The sequence below is a fragment of the Ischnura elegans genome, chromosome 3 (assembly GCF_921293095.1).
Source record: "Ischnura elegans chromosome 3, ioIscEleg1.1, whole genome shotgun sequence".
NCBI lineage: Eukaryota > Metazoa > Arthropoda > Insecta > Odonata > Coenagrionidae > Ischnura > Ischnura elegans.
In genome coordinates, this window is record NC_060248.1 from 87,790,588 (window position 1) to 87,808,396 (window position 17,809).

At 38.2% G+C, this 17,809-nt stretch overlaps 1 protein-coding gene across 1 annotated transcript; it reads left to right on the forward strand.

The window, feature by feature from the left end:
- Window positions 1-1,880: 1,880 nt before the first annotated feature.
- LOC124156121 (intraflagellar transport protein 52 homolog) lies at window positions 1,881-14,672 on the forward strand. Its single transcript, XM_046530457.1, has 7 exons — window positions 1,881-2,263; window positions 2,369-2,499; window positions 2,587-2,804; window positions 3,050-3,191; window positions 4,295-4,613; window positions 5,312-5,554; window positions 13,649-14,672. The coding sequence occupies exons 1-7, from the start codon at window positions 2,249-2,251 to the stop codon at window positions 13,928-13,930; spliced, it is 1,350 nt and encodes a 449-aa protein (XP_046386413.1). The 5' UTR covers window positions 1,881-2,248; the 3' UTR covers window positions 13,931-14,672.
- Window positions 14,673-17,809: the final 3,137 nt, after the last annotated feature.

Consider the following 17,809-nt stretch of genomic DNA (forward strand, 5'->3'; position numbering starts at 1 on the left):
AGACGAATACATAATTCAATTCTTATTTTATATTTTTTGAGAAATGAAAGAATATTTATTTTGCAAAATGACTGAATGTACAATTCTATGACCCTTACCACTACAAGGGGTAATATAAGACGAGGGGTACGGGTACGTGATCCTGGATTTTGAGGGTAAAGCCTAAGCCCCCGCTATGTTGGGTCCCGAGACAAAGACATTGCACAGTGCACACCCACGGCCTACCCGCCCGCCACCGTCAAGGCCGTTTTACACGGTACACGGAATTGCGCAGGTTAGAGCTGCATTAATTTCTAAAATGGCGTGGAATTGCGCGAATGCATGAACGAAATTAGAACAGGGGCTATTTTGCCGTCTCGCATCCACGCATTCTCGCATGTGTTCTAGCAATTCACCGCTTTACACGACGCAATTTTGATTGCGCCTTCACACGTACGTCAGACTGCGCAATTCCGTGTACCGTGTAAAACGGCCTTCATAAAAGGGAACGCCAGGAAACGTATATATTCGGCATTCATTCGCATGCCTATAATAATCTCCGACGAAAATTTGCGGCTTTCGTCTCCTGGGTCAAGAAACGTCCTGATCCATACTTTCGTCTTTGGTAGGGAAAAGTTTAAAATTATAGCAATTATATTTTAGGCCAGAAAATGGGTGATGAATTGAAAAAATGTTATGTGAAATGAATCTGAAGTAAAAGATTCTGAAATTCCCAGTTGTAGCAAAAATTCATGAATAATTCATGCATAATTCCAAAGACTAAAAATTTACACACAATTTCTGATTTTCAATGAACATGAGTTGTTGCTATAAAGTAGGATGAAATGCACTGAAAGCAACAGTAAAAAATGAAGCCAGGTGTCCGTTAACATTCGGAAAATGGATGCGCTTATTGAAAGAAATCCCAAAAATGAGAAGGATATAGCTAAGGCATACACGAAGAAGGAATTTTGCAAGCCAGGATAAATGAATTAAAGTCAAAAGAAAAATAAGAAAGGAGAAGAAAAAAGGGCGGTGTGATATCGGAAGTGATGGAAAGCTGAGTATTTGAAGGGACAAAAACGCGTGAAAGGTGAGAAAAGCCTATAGAGCCACTTTAAAAATGTCCGGTAAGAATTTTTGGCCTTGAATGGGGTGCTAAATAAAGGAATTTTAAGTTTAGCTGGAAAGCTTAACCACAGAAGCATTGCGAATGAAGGATGTTCGGGCCGGAGCAGCCTATGTTTTTCTTTTCTTTTAAGTGGAATTTCCCTCCTTTCTTCTTTTTTCCCGCCTGCCTTGGTTTTTGTTTTTGTCTTTCCTTTTCGCCTATTGCGGGCTCTAGAAGCCCAAGAAGAATAGTGCATGCCTTGCGCCAGGGCGACCAGGGCATTCGTTCGCCGGTGTCCAGGCAAAGAGGAAGGTTTTTATCTCGTCGAGGCTCGGGCGATGAACAGGACGCACGACGTACGCTCGGGGTGCACATTTCGGTTTGTTTGTTTTTTGAATTATCTTAGAGAATTACGGTTACAGTCAACGACGTAGAAAAGCTTTACTTTGAAGATTAAGGTTAAAATCAACCGAATGTTAAAGAAAACATGCTTCATAATTAACTGGAAAGTAGCATGACATAATAAATTGACTTATGATTATAAAATAAAAAAATACGAATAAATTCATGAAATAAATTATCGTGAGCACTCCATTGTTTTAAATACTCAAAGTCAGTTTTTATTCGCTAAATGTTTTTTTATTAATATTCAGCCAAAATTCTCATCCTTTCAACGATTTAAAAAGACCGCTTCAAGCGTCCCTACGACCTAGCGGCTCAAACCTGAACTAAGGAAAATTTGCCTGCGCCGTTGCGTGAATCCGACCGGAAAGGCTGTATTTGTTTGGTTGAGATTAGTGCATAAACGGCATAAACACATGGGGTATTGCATGTGTATTTAGTTCAATTTATCAATCTAATCGGAGTGATAAAAGTTTAACTAGGCCTATATGTGAAAGAAGAGAAGAGTCAACTTTCGACCACTGTGCGAAAGAGTGAAACTGTGGATATGATTCTCAGATCGCTTGTTCCCGAGATTGTCTAGGTTTGTGCGGAAAGGACTTAAGCGTGGGACTGAATGATACACATTCTGACGTTTGCTGCGAGAGTTGTGCCATATTGCATTGCATGGAATGAGAACTATATATTTTATCCATGTGCGAGCCTCGTTTACAGAGAAAGAAAGATTTTGCACGATATACTTAGATGTTCGTGTAAATGGCGCCAATAATGGTGAGTGGTATGGTTTAAATAAATGTTATAACGCCTGGATCTGCGGTGAATGTTTGACTTTTTTCTGTTATTTTACTGAGATTTATCCTATTTTTTTCATCAAAGGATATCTCTGCGGATAACAAGGACAAGCAATTGACTATTATTTTCAATGCTTCAAAGAATGAACCTTTTAAAGTTACCGATGGATACAAAATACTGCAACGAAAATTGAAAGGAAATTGGAAAGTATTAGTGTGAGTTTCCATGATCGTACTAAATGGGAAATCTCAGTGATATGTGTTCTATTTTAATGTCTTAATTTACCTTTTCAATGCTTTCAGTAACAGGGAAGCAGTGGGTCCGGAAGTTCTTACTGGGTGCTCAATACTTGTATTGCCTGGTCCGCGGGATATGTTTTCGGAAGATGAATTCATAAATATAAAGCAATTTCTTGATTCCGGTGGAAATCTGATGGTGTTAATTGGAGAAGGCGGCGAGAAAGGCTTTCATACTAACATAAATTTTCTCCTGGAAGAATTTGGAATATCAATTAATAATGGTACGAAGACTTTTTCAAAATGATAAAAAGTTACATACGTATTATGTCTTCTTTAATAGATTGCTGTTTGGCAGCTAATTCAAAGGAGGCTCATGTTTGAGGAATGGTTAGATCTTAAATTGAATGTTTGACACTTGCTGCCGGAAAACTCTTGAAGCAGATAAGAGAGTTTATGTACTTTGTAGTTTTGCTATTTCCCTGATACTCACTTTTTTGCTCCGTTTTTATTTATACTTCCTTTTCAGATTCTGTGATTAGAACACACTATTACAAATATTTTCACCCTAAAGAATGTTTGGTCTTGAATGGGGTGCTGAATAAAGGAATAGAAAGTTTAGCTGGAAAGCTTAACCATAGCAGCATTACAAATGAAGGAAGTTATGCAAAGTTAGTTTCTATTTGTTAAATTGTCATAGGGAATTTTGGTTACAGTCAATGATGTAGCACAGAGTTAGTATCACTGCATGTATACCTGAGAAAGCACAGACTTACGTTGTTGGCGGTTTTTTCACTCGAAATTGATTTTCATATGCACTAGACCTGCACAAACATGTATTGTAGTTCCAAAATTAATTATATCTTTTGTTTTAATGAGTGATTTGTTTGAAGAAGTAATACTAGGATGATATTAAGTTTTTTTCCTGCTGCAGAGGTACACTGTTTTGCCATTTTGCATTTTACATTTGGTGAGTAATTTTGATCTTATTTAAATTCCTATGAATGATGTTATGCGTAAATTAAAATTGAAAGGAAAGGTCATTGTGGTTTTTTCGAATTGGTGTAGAAGGAATTTTTAGCTGGTTTATTTAATGAAAATACCTGTTTGGTAATATTTTGCTTCCTTAGTGTTTCTTACTGTATTTTTGAGGATTTTCTTAAACTTATTATTTGCATCATAGAGCCTTAACACTGTCTCTTGTTCAGGGGCTTATCCAGATTGATGCATTGGAGGGGAGGTATCTGGGGGGTCAGGGTGGTGAAGCCTCCCTCTGTGGAAAACATGAAAATATTTACTGATTAATATGCAGTCAATATTAGTTTTGCTTCCCAGTATTAGAATAGAATACATTTGTTATATAGGCTAATATTTTTCTGCTAAAATTAATTGGTTTTCGGGGGCATGTGCCCCCTATGTCCCCTCGTGGCTATTCCACTGCCCTTATTGCTTGTTAGGAATGTGAGTGCAGATGTTTCTGTTCTTGGAAGTAGTACATACATTTGATTACTTATACTTAAGTTTTTGGTTTAATTATATTTATAGCCATATTAAAAAATCTAATATCTCAATATTTTATGTGAATGTTAGTGTTGGAACAGTTTCATTATTAGTAAGTGGTGCTGTGCTGTAATGATTCTGATGGAGAATTTCTTGAATCTCTTTCTTGCTCTTTGGGAATGTTAACCTGTGATTAAAACTGAAGTCAATCACTTGACTTCAGTACACATTTTCATTTGAAGACTGCCTTTATATGAAGTATTTTTTTTTGTAGGTCTTCCTTGCCTTTCATCTTTCCATTTGGTGCCACCTTGAATGTTGCTAGACCTGCTGTTGCTGTATTATCATCGGGAAGTGCAGCATATCCTGCCAATCGCCCTGTATGTGCCCTTTACAATCCACAAGATTCCAGATTGGAGGATGCGAAGAAGAGCAAAAATGGTGGAAGAATTGTTGTTTTGGGGTCAGTCCATGTGTTTGCTGATGCTTACCTGGAAAAGGAAGCTAACCGGATTCTTTGGGATATTCTTCTCAAGTTTTTGTTGGGTGATCCGGGGTTCGAATTGAACAAAGTAGATGCAGAAGACCCAGAGGTGAGACATAAGCTGCTAGTGTTTATGGATGATGGTGCTCATGATAGTGGTGGATAAATGCTTATCCTTCCTGTGGTAGGCTCTTAGCATGTACATATTAAATGCATCAAGGATGAAGTTCACCATGAAAAAGTATTTGACTTAACTGGGATTCAAACCCAGATCTCCCAATTGACGGTCAGGTGTTTTAGCCAGTTGCACCACCAAGCTATTTTCTCAGGGCAAACTTAGAGATGGGTTTTACTGAACAAGGTGTTTACGTCACAAGTCCACACTGTGGCTCATGTGTCGGAGGCTGTGATTACTAAGTTACTGTCTGATGGAAAAACCCTACTTTGTCGCTATATTTGCCAATGAAGAACTTCAATGCACTGCATAAAACTAAAAAGTGAATTTGTATGCACTCACATGCAAGGGTGCATAGTTTAATACACCATGGATGAAGTTTGATATGAAAAAATGTTGTAAAATGAAAAAAAAGCCTTTTCAGTAAAATCCATCCCGAAGTCCACTGTAAAAAATGGCTTGGTCGTATAACTGGCTAATTCACCTGACCAGCATTTGGGAGATCCAGGTACAAATCCCAGCTAAGAGAGATTGGCAGAGTCAATGTACTGGATAACTTGCTCATCATAAAATTGGTTTATTGCCATTATTTCCTGGACATGCATTTCAAAAACTTTTCCTTTGCTCTGTAGGTTTCGGATTATCATGATGTACCTGACACTGCTAAATTAGCGGAGCGCCTACGTGTCTGCCTACAAGAATTAGATGAGATTCCTGCTGATTACACTAAATTGTTCGACCCCAAATTGTTTTCAATTTCGAGTGATCTTGTACCTGAAGTGTTGGAAGCATACAGTCAACTGAGAGTGAAGTATGAACCTCTTCAATTGATCAAACCTCAGTTTGAAAATCCATTGCCTGCTCTTCAAACGGCTGTAAGTATTCTGAAATGAATTCCTTTATTATTTTTGATCTACCCAATTTCTAAACCTTAAGAACTCTGTGTTCATTGGGTGATATCATTGGTAATTAAGTTGTGAAACCAAAATGTAACACCAAAGTGTGTGGATGCTTGGTTATTAGAGGTGGGTTAAACTGTTCATTTTGATGAACTGTTCGCTTTGAACCTGTTCCGTAAAAAGAACAGTTCAAAATATCTGTTCATGGTGAACAGTCAGGGTCATTAAGGTAGAAAATACTGTTTATCAGACGTTTAGAGTAAATTGAAGCTTAGTGTGGTATCAAATGTTTAGTGCAGCTTGTCATAGTAATTTAAAGTAAATTCTGTCCCAGGCCTTTTCTTGGTTATCTGTGTGCTGGACAATATCTGCTGTCCACTTGTAGAATAAGCCAGAATTAATTAATTTCTCAACCTAGCATCGGATGTCTTTCGCATATTTTGCTCCAGAATAGTTTTTTAAATGCTGCTTTAATGAGCAATTTAGACTTTCATAATCAGCTAACTGCTCTTTATAAATATTTTTAGTATAAATGTCATTTGTGAATCTCTCTCTTAGACTCCTCGGTAAGATATCGATTTTTTTCTCCTCATTACAGTCTGTGTCAGGTATCTATCCACTCTAACAATGCAATTAAGTGTCAATAATAGCATGTGTAGGACGGTGAGAAATAATCAATTTCATTGCTAAATTAGTACATTTGGTAGAATGTAAAAAATAGTAAAATATGTTACACCCATGGAATTCTGTATCATATTTAAATATTAATCATGGAAAGCAAAGAAAGAGTTAACCCTTTTGAGGTGTGTATATGTGCAATTAAGCCAAGTGATCACAATAAAGTGCGTCTTGACATGAAAAACCTAATAATATCAATTAAAATCGCTGTAGGTAACATGTTTTTATTCCTTCGAAAATAATATATGCCTCCGTAGACTTTCTCGGGAAGAGTATCAAGTGCTTCCCCTTTGATGTCTAATTACACTACAAACAAGTAATTTTAGGAAATTTGAAGCCAAATTTTTGTTTCCCTAAGTCATTACTGCATACCTAGTAATGCACGGTAAAATATAGATTTATCCAGTGAAAATTAATTCCATTAAGAATAATTTAATAGCAAAATATATAGTGGATATAACATACATAGTTAAACAATTTATGTTTAACTTTTCCGTTTGCTGGAATAAATTTTTGCGTTAACATAGCTAATCATTATAAAGTTTTAACCTAAATTTTAAATTAAATTTGAACCGTAGCACAAATCACAACATACAACTGACCTGTAAATTGACCCTGAACCATCTCATCCTGATCATTGAACGCAAGTGTTCAAATGAACACAAAATCGAAATGAACTCAAGATCCCAAATGACCAGCCAGAGGAAATGAACCGCCTCTGAGAAATGAAAACCCTGAGAAAACAAACCTAATATTTTGAACACCTGTTCAAAATATTAAGGTGTTTGAACCATTCAGCAGCTATCCTGTTCGTTTTCGTTGACGGAGGGGAATGGTATAGAAAAAAGGGGAGGGACTTGGTTGTCTATGACACACTTGGGTGGCCTTGGATGGTCTACATCTTACCCGCCATTTGTTGTAGCCACCATGCAATTGGATTATGCTGCTGTTAAAAATATCTCCTGGTGAGCATACCTGTTGGACCGATAACGCCGCACGTTTGCAGTTCAGTCATGAACTGTGAAGCGGGAGTTTTAGAGAACTGTTCAATTTAAAACCGGTTGATTTCAGTGAACAGTTTGTTTTGGCAGTTCCGTTCTTTTTGACCCATCTCTATTGGTTATAGTTGTTGGAGTAGTATGGTAAGACATTAAACTCCAAGCAAGACGTGTGGGTTTGGATGATGTGTGCATGTACCCTACATTTTTTCAAAATAACTTTGAAATTCAGTGCTACAGAAAGGGGGGAAAGTTTTTTTGTAAGGATGAGGCGGTTCTTAAATTTTTTCAGTTCTCATTACCGGTCCTCCCCAATTGGTTCTCGATACTCAGTTCCAAGAAGGAACTCTTCTTATTTGTATTTATGGCAAATTTAAATGAACAACCACTAGAAGTGAACGAAAATAATTTTACTTAAGATGTAAACCAGCAGGAAAGCTCTGTTAAAGAATTCATGATCAACCAATTCGTCACATTACATCACACAACCTCTGGTTCTTTCACCAGGTTTTGATCTTAAAAAATTCATCATTTTTACCCTATTTATTCTTTTTTTGGTAGAAATATTGCCTGCAGTACTGCAAACAGGCTTTCACTGAAAACTGTAGTGATCGATGTTGATTTTGAAGGCCCGCATGAAATATGCTTGGAACACAGTTTACATTCTGCTTAACATTAGGATCACTACTGAAACTCAAATCCTGACGACATCATCTGATAATTTGTACAGTAAACTCTTGATTTTACGAAGTCAGTGGGACCGGAAAATTGGCACTTCGTAAAATCGACTTTCGTAAATTCAAACCTTTTTCATAAGTCACGAAAAAAATGTTCGCTTTTGTTTCTTCCGCCGTTTTTTGTCTTTAGTGGTCTTATTTAAATGTTTTCGGTGGTTATTCTCGGTATAATTCATAGAAAAGGCTTTTTGTTATCGATTTATGATGTGAAAAATCGTTAAATAACTGTACCACCATAAAATTCCCATTTCTTGTTCATACTTCAACATCAACGATCGCTAAAGAAATTCCCGACCAGTTTAGAAAACATAATCAAATAATGAATTGCAATGTTTATTATAAGAATTTAATGTTATAAATTTGTGGTTAGGAGCGAAGAGCAACTATTAAGTATGCTAAAGATAGATATTTGTTTCTGACACCCACAGAATTTTAGCGGCAGCCGGCCTGACCGCCATTTATGTCGCCCTCTATCGCTCAGTGACGAAAAAAAAAGCAAAGAAGGGTCTTAGCCCGTTTCCAAAATAACCTTCGTAAGTTAATACTTCGAGTTACTTCGTATTTTCAGCAGAATGTGCTCTATTTTCACTGAGATTCAATTACGATCATAAATAAAGTAGGATGTGATTATCTTCTGGCGAATATTTGAAGTAAATTCTGTTTGAGTTCTCCGTCCGACTACTGTGTTCCATCATCTTTGCAGACGTTGCCATAAAAGACTTAATTCTTCATCAGGACCATATTCTTCATACGGGGTGTGAGGTGACGTGTTCATATAGTATGTTTCTCTCCTTTTATGCCGACGGGAGCAAGGTTCCAACCGGAAAACGACAGGAGAAACATCTTACAGTATCGGAGAAATAGAGAGAGAAACGTTATTATCCACATTGATTGTTTTCCTACAAGAGATGTTTTATCATTTCTCAACGTGGTAAAGTATTGGTTCACTTGCGTGAATTCCCAAAAATGATACGCAAAAACCTGTACCTTCACCTCATTTAGTTTTCGTGTTTCTTTTTCCGTCGTATTGAAAGTTATGCAAAGGATCATTGACATAGAGCGAAGATTTTCTTAGTTTTAGCACTAAAAAATAGGCGTGCCATAATCGTAAATAAATATAGTGGAAAGCGCAAAGAAAATAATTAAATTTCAATTTTAAAGTCAGCAGAGAATAAGAGAGACAATTTTATAAGTTTTCGTCTGAAGACTTTCACAGCTTCTTTTATCTATGTTGCTGGTGGTTTTCGGGTATTGCTGTGTAGAAAACATTTTAACTCGACGTTTCACTCCTCCTACTGGGAGCGTTATCAAGAGAATGGATGGAATTTATAAACAAAACTAAAACTAAAAGACCTAATAACTTTAATAGGGAGGATGGGTATAACCTCAGCCGTATATGGAGAGGGTTCCTAGCACAATATAATGGCCAACGGCTATCGGCTAAAATTCAAATCCGGCACAACAATGGGTAGCGAAAAACATATATAAGCTCGGGACGAGTATAAATTCCTTCCATTCTCTTGATAACGCTCCCAGTAGGAGGAGTGAAACGTCAAGTTAAAATGTTTTCTACACAGCAATACCCGAAAACCACCAGCAACATACAATTTTATAAGCACGGCACCATTTCCCTGACTATGGAAGATACTTCTCCAGCCTCTCTCCGGTTAAAAACTTACCCCCGTTGCCGGTAAAGATGAACTATGCCCTTCTCCACAGTCGGAGAACATTCCCAGTGGGTGGGGTGAATAAGAGTGGGATGGGGATTGCCTGAGGAAAGAAGTGTGGTCAGCATAAGGAGTGGTGAAGGGGGCAGGAGAAAGAAGGGTGGGGAAAGGTCCTTCAGCTCTGCCTCAGACTACGTTTGGGGGCCGTATTTTGTTACGACGCACGCAAGCTCCGTGACCTTAGGAAGGGAGTGAATGGGAAATGCTGGGGAAGGAGGGGTTTGGGATGCGTAAGGTGGGTGTCAGCAACATCAGCCAAAGGCGGCAGGAGGGAGTAAACAAAGACTTTGGAAAGAAAGATCTCTCAGCATGGGAGAACGGGGAAGCGCGTGAGAAAAAACTTCATGGTTAGACTTGGAAGTGCGTCTTCATTACGAGAAGCCTGAAATATAAATTGGCAGTAAATAGAGCCCAATACTTAAGATATTTAAGTTGTTTATTCACAAAGGCCAATATATACACGAAAAGATATAACCCAAAAAAATCTGTTATTTTTTTTTGCTTTTTTCCCTTATCCATCGTCGCTTCCACCATGGTTTCTAAATTGCATAAGTGGTTATTAAATTGGGGGTCCAAATCGTTAGCCAGATCAAAATGTCTTAATGTTTGGAAGGCAGCGTATACTTCTTTTTTATTAGGTGGAATTACTTCCTCACTTTCATCATCGTCGTCACTGCTATTCTGACTAGTCCCGGCCGCTGCTTCTTCCGACACAGGCACCGGCGTCGAATGGTCGCAAGCCTGGAGATCATCATCTAGCGCAATATAATCGCATGATGTTGCACGCTGTACTCCTGCTTTTTCCAAATATTTTTTAAAATCTTCTTTTAAGCCACTAATCTCCTCCGCGATTTCATCTGCCGCAGCTTCCTGAAGGTATAACATAACGATTCAACCAGAGCCGTGATATTAAAGCAGTAAAATTACTATTAGGTTAGTTGTATCAAATACCAACCTCGGGAACATCCTCATGATGCGCTATCGGAGGGAATCCGGCCGATTTCCAGCAATTTGCGATGGTAGTGGAGGAAATATCTCTCAGGACTCGGCTATGGCGCGGATTGCATGTATCAACATCCATTTCGGGATGTTATTAATTTCTGTTCCCATTTCTAAAAGTAGCAAATAGATTTGAAAGAATGATAATCATGAATAAAAATATATAAATCGATATCCAAACGCACATGAGCAAAATAGATGAATGTGTACATACCGATCCATTGCATGTAATACCGCAAAAGCTTCTTCCGGTACAGGACTTTAAAATTCTGGATAATGCCTTGGTCCAAGGGCTGGGACTTGCTAGTCGAGTTCGGGGGTAAAAAGAGGACTCGAACATTAGCCAATTTTAGATCTTCCACGTATTTATGGACGGTGGCATTATCCATTATTAAAACAATTTTGCGGTTCTCTCCAGCAATTTTTCTCTGTAGACGTATAACCGTTTGCTGGAAAATTTCTCGGGTCATCCAGCTGTTTTTATTTGCATGGTAAAAAACTGGGAGGGCTTCCAATTTTACATGTTTTAAGCACCGTGGCCTTTCAAATTTCCCAATGACAACGGGCTTGATTTTGTCCGTGCCCGTTTGGCTGACGCACAGCCCCACAGTAACACGCACTTTTTTTCCCCCCATGGCACCTTTGCCCTTTGAAACCATGGGTTGCGTCAGGTAATGCATTAAAAAATAGCCCAGTTTCAGGGGCCAGCGAGGGTGAGCTCGTCGAGGAAAGGGTCCCGGATTATAGGGACCCTTCGAAGTGCTTCGGCGAAAAGTAGTCAAGTAGTCTTCGAAGTACGTTCACAGCAGTGCATAGGGTAAATTAGGGGTGTACGAAATACTCCGTGCGACCTTCCTGACATGTTAAACTACGAATTATTGTCGATGCTATGTTTACGAACAGGCACGTAAATAGGGGCATAATGTCAGCCGCGATATTTTTACTGAACTCCTACTTCCCCTAAATTCCCACAGTGAGGTTTTTGGCGACCCATTTCTCTCCAAAGTTGCATTATCATTTACGATTTCGCACTTCTGATGGACCACAGTTGGAAGCGCTGATTTTTTAGCTACTTACGCCGGCGTAACTTGTTTTGTTGACAAATTTTTCGCCGCAGTTCGTATAAACGAATGCCATTTGCTCCTAGGGACCGAGCCGAGGTTCGTAAATTCAAAAAATTTCGTATAATCGAAACTTCGTATAATCGAAACTTCGTACAATCGAATAGCGCCATGTATTTAGCATAGGCTTTTCACCGGGACCGCAATATCACTTCGTATAATCGAAAACTTCGTAAAATCAAGAGTTTACTGTAGTAACTTGTGAGTCAGTTCCAAATATATTCTGTACTCTGCAATGTTGCTTAAATTGTTACTTTAATTGACTACTTATTAGCATGCTTCACTGTCACAGCTGTTATAACCTCAATAAGCTGCTAATATAATGCCAGTTCAGTGACACCGTGGATAAACTGAGCGGCGGTAACGCAAAATTGTAATGCAGTGTTCTCGGAACGCATCTTGCTCGTATGACGAAGAATTACTGTATATGTACATGATTCAATCATAAGACCACTTTCAGACAAAACGATTATCGGCTGACTGCCGTTCAGGGCATGGCACACGGCATTGCAGGGAGTTGTCTCCGGTCGTCTCATCTGAAATCCGCCTGAATTTCATGTGAATGGCGGCATGCGAAAAGTCGTATTGTCTGAAAGGGGCCTCAATGTAGCATTGTCTGTATCACGCCTTAGAAGGCACAATGCCAGGCTGGATTGAAATGGGTGCCGTGCTGTCAACAGTGCGATTCGTCTCGTTTGACGAGACCTCTAGTTAGTTGAAAGAACAACGCCGTGCTGTGGACGGCGGCTGGCAAAAAAATCAGCCCGTTTGAAAGCGGGCTACGGAAATGTTAATGTTGGTGAGAGTGACAAACTGACGAACCCTTAAATGTGCGAGCTAGTGAGCAACTCTCAGTAGAAAAAACGTGGATGCCATGAGATAAGAAAGATATATTTATGTTTTAAAATTATTTTTTACTTTTTGGCCTTGAATATGCTGTTGACCATTTCGGCTTTGGGCACCAAATTCAAATCCTCGTCATTGTTCCGAGCCGGCTCCAAAGTACTGACTTTATGCGATCGGTTCTCGATACCCTTTCCACAAGCAAGAACCGGCAGTACCGAGAACCCGGTACCATAACCGACCTATCTCTACTTCTTTGCATTTTCAGATACAACAACCTTTGGGTTCTAAAAATGAGCTAAACATTCTGGCAAGAATGCTATTGCTGTTTGAGCTGAAAACTCATTTACTATGTAGCATTTCAACCATTTAGAATACTAATCCACCAAAATTAAAAATGTACCCCAAAACATCTCAAGGAAATCCTTATGCACACACTGCCTGGGCTGTGTGGATTTGTTAAAGGGAACCTGAATATTTTTAGATTATCTCTTTGGGTTAATTAACAAGTATGTATTACATGAAGCAATCTTTTGTTCAGTTGCACTATCAAACTTTTCCCACCAAACTTGTGACTTTGCAATTATCTTGGTTCTTATGATGCTGATTTGGTTATCGTGCGTTATGTCTAAAACTTTCCCGTGCGTGTTATATGCCTCCGCTCCTTGAGCCCACCATTTTGTGTGGAAGTGATGATAATTGCCATATCTATGATGACTTGTGTTCAGCATCCACATTCATTCATGTGGATTCTTGAATTGCTGTTGAAATGTTTTACTGAAGAGTTACTGACATAAAGTTTAAATTTTCTTTAGCTTGGTTTTTCATAGCATGGCATTTCTTTGTTGCTTTGGTTCATTTATGAACAAATTTCAACGTGGAGCTTTGACTCCCATCTCTGCATAATGATGCAATACATTAATTGTTCATTCTAATGATTGAACTGATTTTTATGACTTCATTTCAGGTATTCCCACCATCATTTCGTGAGTTGCCAAACCCACAGCTGGAACTCTATGATCTCGATGATGCCTTCAGTTCTGAGGCTTCTCACCTTGCTCAGCTGGCCAACAAGTGCATCCTTGGTTCCCAGGAAGATGAGAATGATTTGGAGTACTTCATACGAGAGTGTGGCAACATCTTACATATAACAACTCAGTTGGAAGCCGGTGTTCCTCGAGATGCTAGTCACATACTACATCATGTGGCTGTGCACATTTCTGAGTTTAAAAAGTTAAATGCCTCTTAAGAAAGCTTTAAAAAATGGTCTCTTTTTGGTTATTGAGTTGAATGTATTTTTTCTGAATGATCTTGACCAATTATGTATGTTTTATCATCATTTCCTTACAAAATTAATGGGGTATTCCATAAGTAGGCCCAAAATGTGATTTAAATTCTCAAGGCTATTTTGGGCAGTCATTCGCTCAGTCTATATGCCTGTGATTATCACATAATTTAGGAATGACTGCTTCTGTATACCATTTCATGTGTTCTGTTCGCAATTGATGGTATCACTATGTGCTGAGTTGAAATTGATGTTTGGATTGTCATTAGCTATAAATGAAAAGGTGGAGCACATCTGGAGAACAGTTAGTCGTGAGTGTTAAGCTTAGTTTTTATTCAATACTTTTTCTAAGGTCCTTTTGAAAGTGCAGGTTGAAAAAAACAATGAATTGTATTTATAATTTTAATATTTGATTGTAAAGCTGTATTAAATCCTGCAAGGAACTGATAAATGTTAAAAATGAAAAATGCTGGGATCAACTGGAGGAAGTGATTAGGAGAATTGTGGCTACAACATTAACATTTGCAGTGGAATATCCATCCAGGTTAGAGCTAAAGCTCCTCATCAGCTGGTATTAATTCTTGAATGTTCATTACCTGTGATTTTTTTTCAATTTTTAGTTTTTTCCAATTTGGAAAAATATATATTTCTGTAATTTATTAATTCATGTTATACAAATAAAGTCCATCTTGTTTTGTTTGGGTGACCTGATTGTTTATTCATTCGCAATTCTCTCAATGAACCTGTCTTGTGTCACAATTTTATGTTAAAATCAGTACCCTTGATTATGTCACATCATTTTGTTCCACCTCAGATAGTGGTGTAATCTTTTAAGTTTCTCATTTCAAGTGTATTTTTCAGTAGTACTTGTCTATTGTTTTTGCCAAAATTTTTAAATGTTTAGTTAATGCATGATTATGACTATTTTGTTTTGAGGACTGGCTGCAACCCCAGTGGGTAGGGGGTATATAGAATACTCTCACAGTATCCCTGCTTGTCGTAAAAGGCGACTAAAAGGGTAAAGAATACATCTCGAGAACTGACCTTTAGACGAGAGGAAATTTACACTGGTACTTATTGTAATACATATATCAAGTCAAATGCCAGTTCTAGAGTTGCCTTATTTATGCAGGGCAAAGCACGCATCATGCTAAGGATTACAGCTGATCTATCTATATCTATGCTATCTATAGGAGGCTATCTATAGGATGAATGTTAAGAGCCATTTTTGGTGGATAATCAGTATACTGCATTCCTCCTGCATTAACTTTGAGAAGTACGTAATTAGAAGCAAGTTTCGTGTGAATGAAAGACAACGGTAGACAATTATTTGACTTCACAAGACCATCCTTATCACAGGCTTCCTTTCCCATTGTGGATATCTATATTCTTGTGGCATACTTGGCCTTTGCAAGGGAAGGCTGCATTTGTTCGCAGTAGTTTGAGGATGGGGCAAGGAAGGATGAGGGGTGTTAGTGCTGGAATTCATTCTTGGGCTTGAGCATGTGATATGTGAGGAGTGTTTATTTATGTCTGCTCCTTCCCTGCTACCAGCCTGCTCCTGTACCATCACATCTGGTACATAAGATACATCCACGTAATGATCAGCTGATGGTTTTGACCCAACTGTCACAAGCTGATCTATGTAGCGCTTCCAAGGCATAGGCAAAATTTTAATCTCCTTGAATAGGGGTCTCTATTGGCTGTTGTTATAGGGATGAGATATGATTTCAACTTCTTTTGATAAATAATATTTATTTGCCCAGAGGACACAATACATCATGATACAATCACAAGTGTATAGGGCACGTCTAAAGAGGAATTCATACAGTAAAGGTGACAGTTCAGTAAATAGATACTCTTACACTATAAAAACACTTCTCTAGGACATATGCTGTAGCTGTCTTTTTTAAAAGATTAAAACTATCTGTACTTCAATGGATAAAGGTAATTAGTTGTACAATTTTGCACACACAAACTCAGTCCTCTTGTTTCCAGTGTTAAGTTTATAATTTGGTATGAATGTCATTACATCTCCTGGTTTCATGTGAATGGAAGTTATTATTCCTAATAAAATGACATCCTTAGTTGACAATTTACAATGATGTGACCAAACTTTAGTACATGCTTTGATAGCTTATTCCAAAATATTACCATTGATAGTATTTTCCTGAAACTGATCCTTTCCCTTCCTTGATAAGGGGAGATGTACTAATGGTATTAACAATATCTAGCAGTTATTTATAGTTCTCTGCTTAGGGGATTCTCCTTAAATGTAGTTCGGGTGATGGAAAATGAATTCACTATGTTAATGTAATTATGTTCTGCAAAATGTCTTAAAAAGAGAGATTCTCTAGTCACATGTCCCCACAACATTTTTGTTTTTCAATGGACGTACAGAACGGAAGCATAAGAAAATTGAAAAGCACTTAAACAGTAGAGCATTGAAATAGATACACATAGCATACAACACACTCCTCTGATTCTGGTACATGAATGCAGGCCGGGGGTGATTCCCTGCATAGAGCGGGAAGGTTCTCGTCTCCGGTGACGGTGGTGGTGGAGCAGCCCCTAACTGCTGATTCGGGAGCACCAGCTGCACATGTTGAGAGAGTTGTGACAGAGTCGTGCTTGCTTGAGTCACTTGCTTTTAGGTGGCCTGTCAACTGTGGTAACTAGATCATTCTTACCTTAGGAAATTGTTAATGCAGAAACAAACCTAATGCAATACCTTCAATAAAAAGATCAATGCCTCACAAACCACTGAACTACAAAAGCAAAAGATGTGAATTGCATATTCTCATCGAATTAAGAGAAGGAAAACTTGCACCGTTGGGGAAAATGGGTTAAGAAGCAACAGACACAGTAAAATTCTGTTTTTCAAAATTTATCTTCACAAGTTTTTCTGTCTCAACACAACAATTCTTCTGATTCCCCAAATATAGGACAAAGATTGGTTAATGGGAGATGAAATTGTATTGGGGGGCTGATGGTTGTTATGTATGCAGTCAGGCTGGCGGTTGTTGCAGATACTGTGCAGCCTATGCAGCTACTAAGAAGTCATAGCAATAACCCTGAGGAACTAATAATAATAATTATATTTATTTGCATGGAGATCTTGGTACATACATGTTCCATATTATACGTCACGTCAATGTTTAGCGACAAAAAAAGACATTTAAGGAAATAATAATTAACATTACCCATACAGAACATATTTACATAGTTTATTATTTGTCAATAGAAGAAAATAAATGTATCTAAAAGAACTCCTTCACCTTAAATTTAAAAGTAGACATTTTTCCAAGCTCTAAATGTTTTTAGGAAGCTTGTCGTATAGTAGTAGTCCCATGTTGAGGGGGGAAAGGCTGGTTTTATTGGTTCTGATGAACTTTACATGTAAAGTGCTAGAGTTCCTGGTGTAGTGGTCGTGAATACTATCGTTGGTAGCATACAAACCAAGATTGGGTTTAGTACAGATGATTGCACTAAACATGTAAACACACGGAATTGGGAGAATGGAGAGTTTCCTGAAAAGAGGGCGACATGGAGCTCTAAGGGGTGCACTACACATCAGTCTCACTATCTTCTTTTATATTTTAAAAACAACATGAGCACAGGTAAAAGGGCCCCAAAAAAAGATGCAATAAATAATGTGGGAATAGAATTCACCATAATAGATTGAGATTAGCACTTCTTTGTTAACGGTTGACCTAATCGAGCAAACCAAAAAGCACACTGCACAGAGTTTATTTACATAGACTGGAAACATGGCTGTCCCAACTTAGACTGCTATCAAGGGTAACCCCCAGGAAGGAGGCTTTGTTGCTCCGGGGAATCATT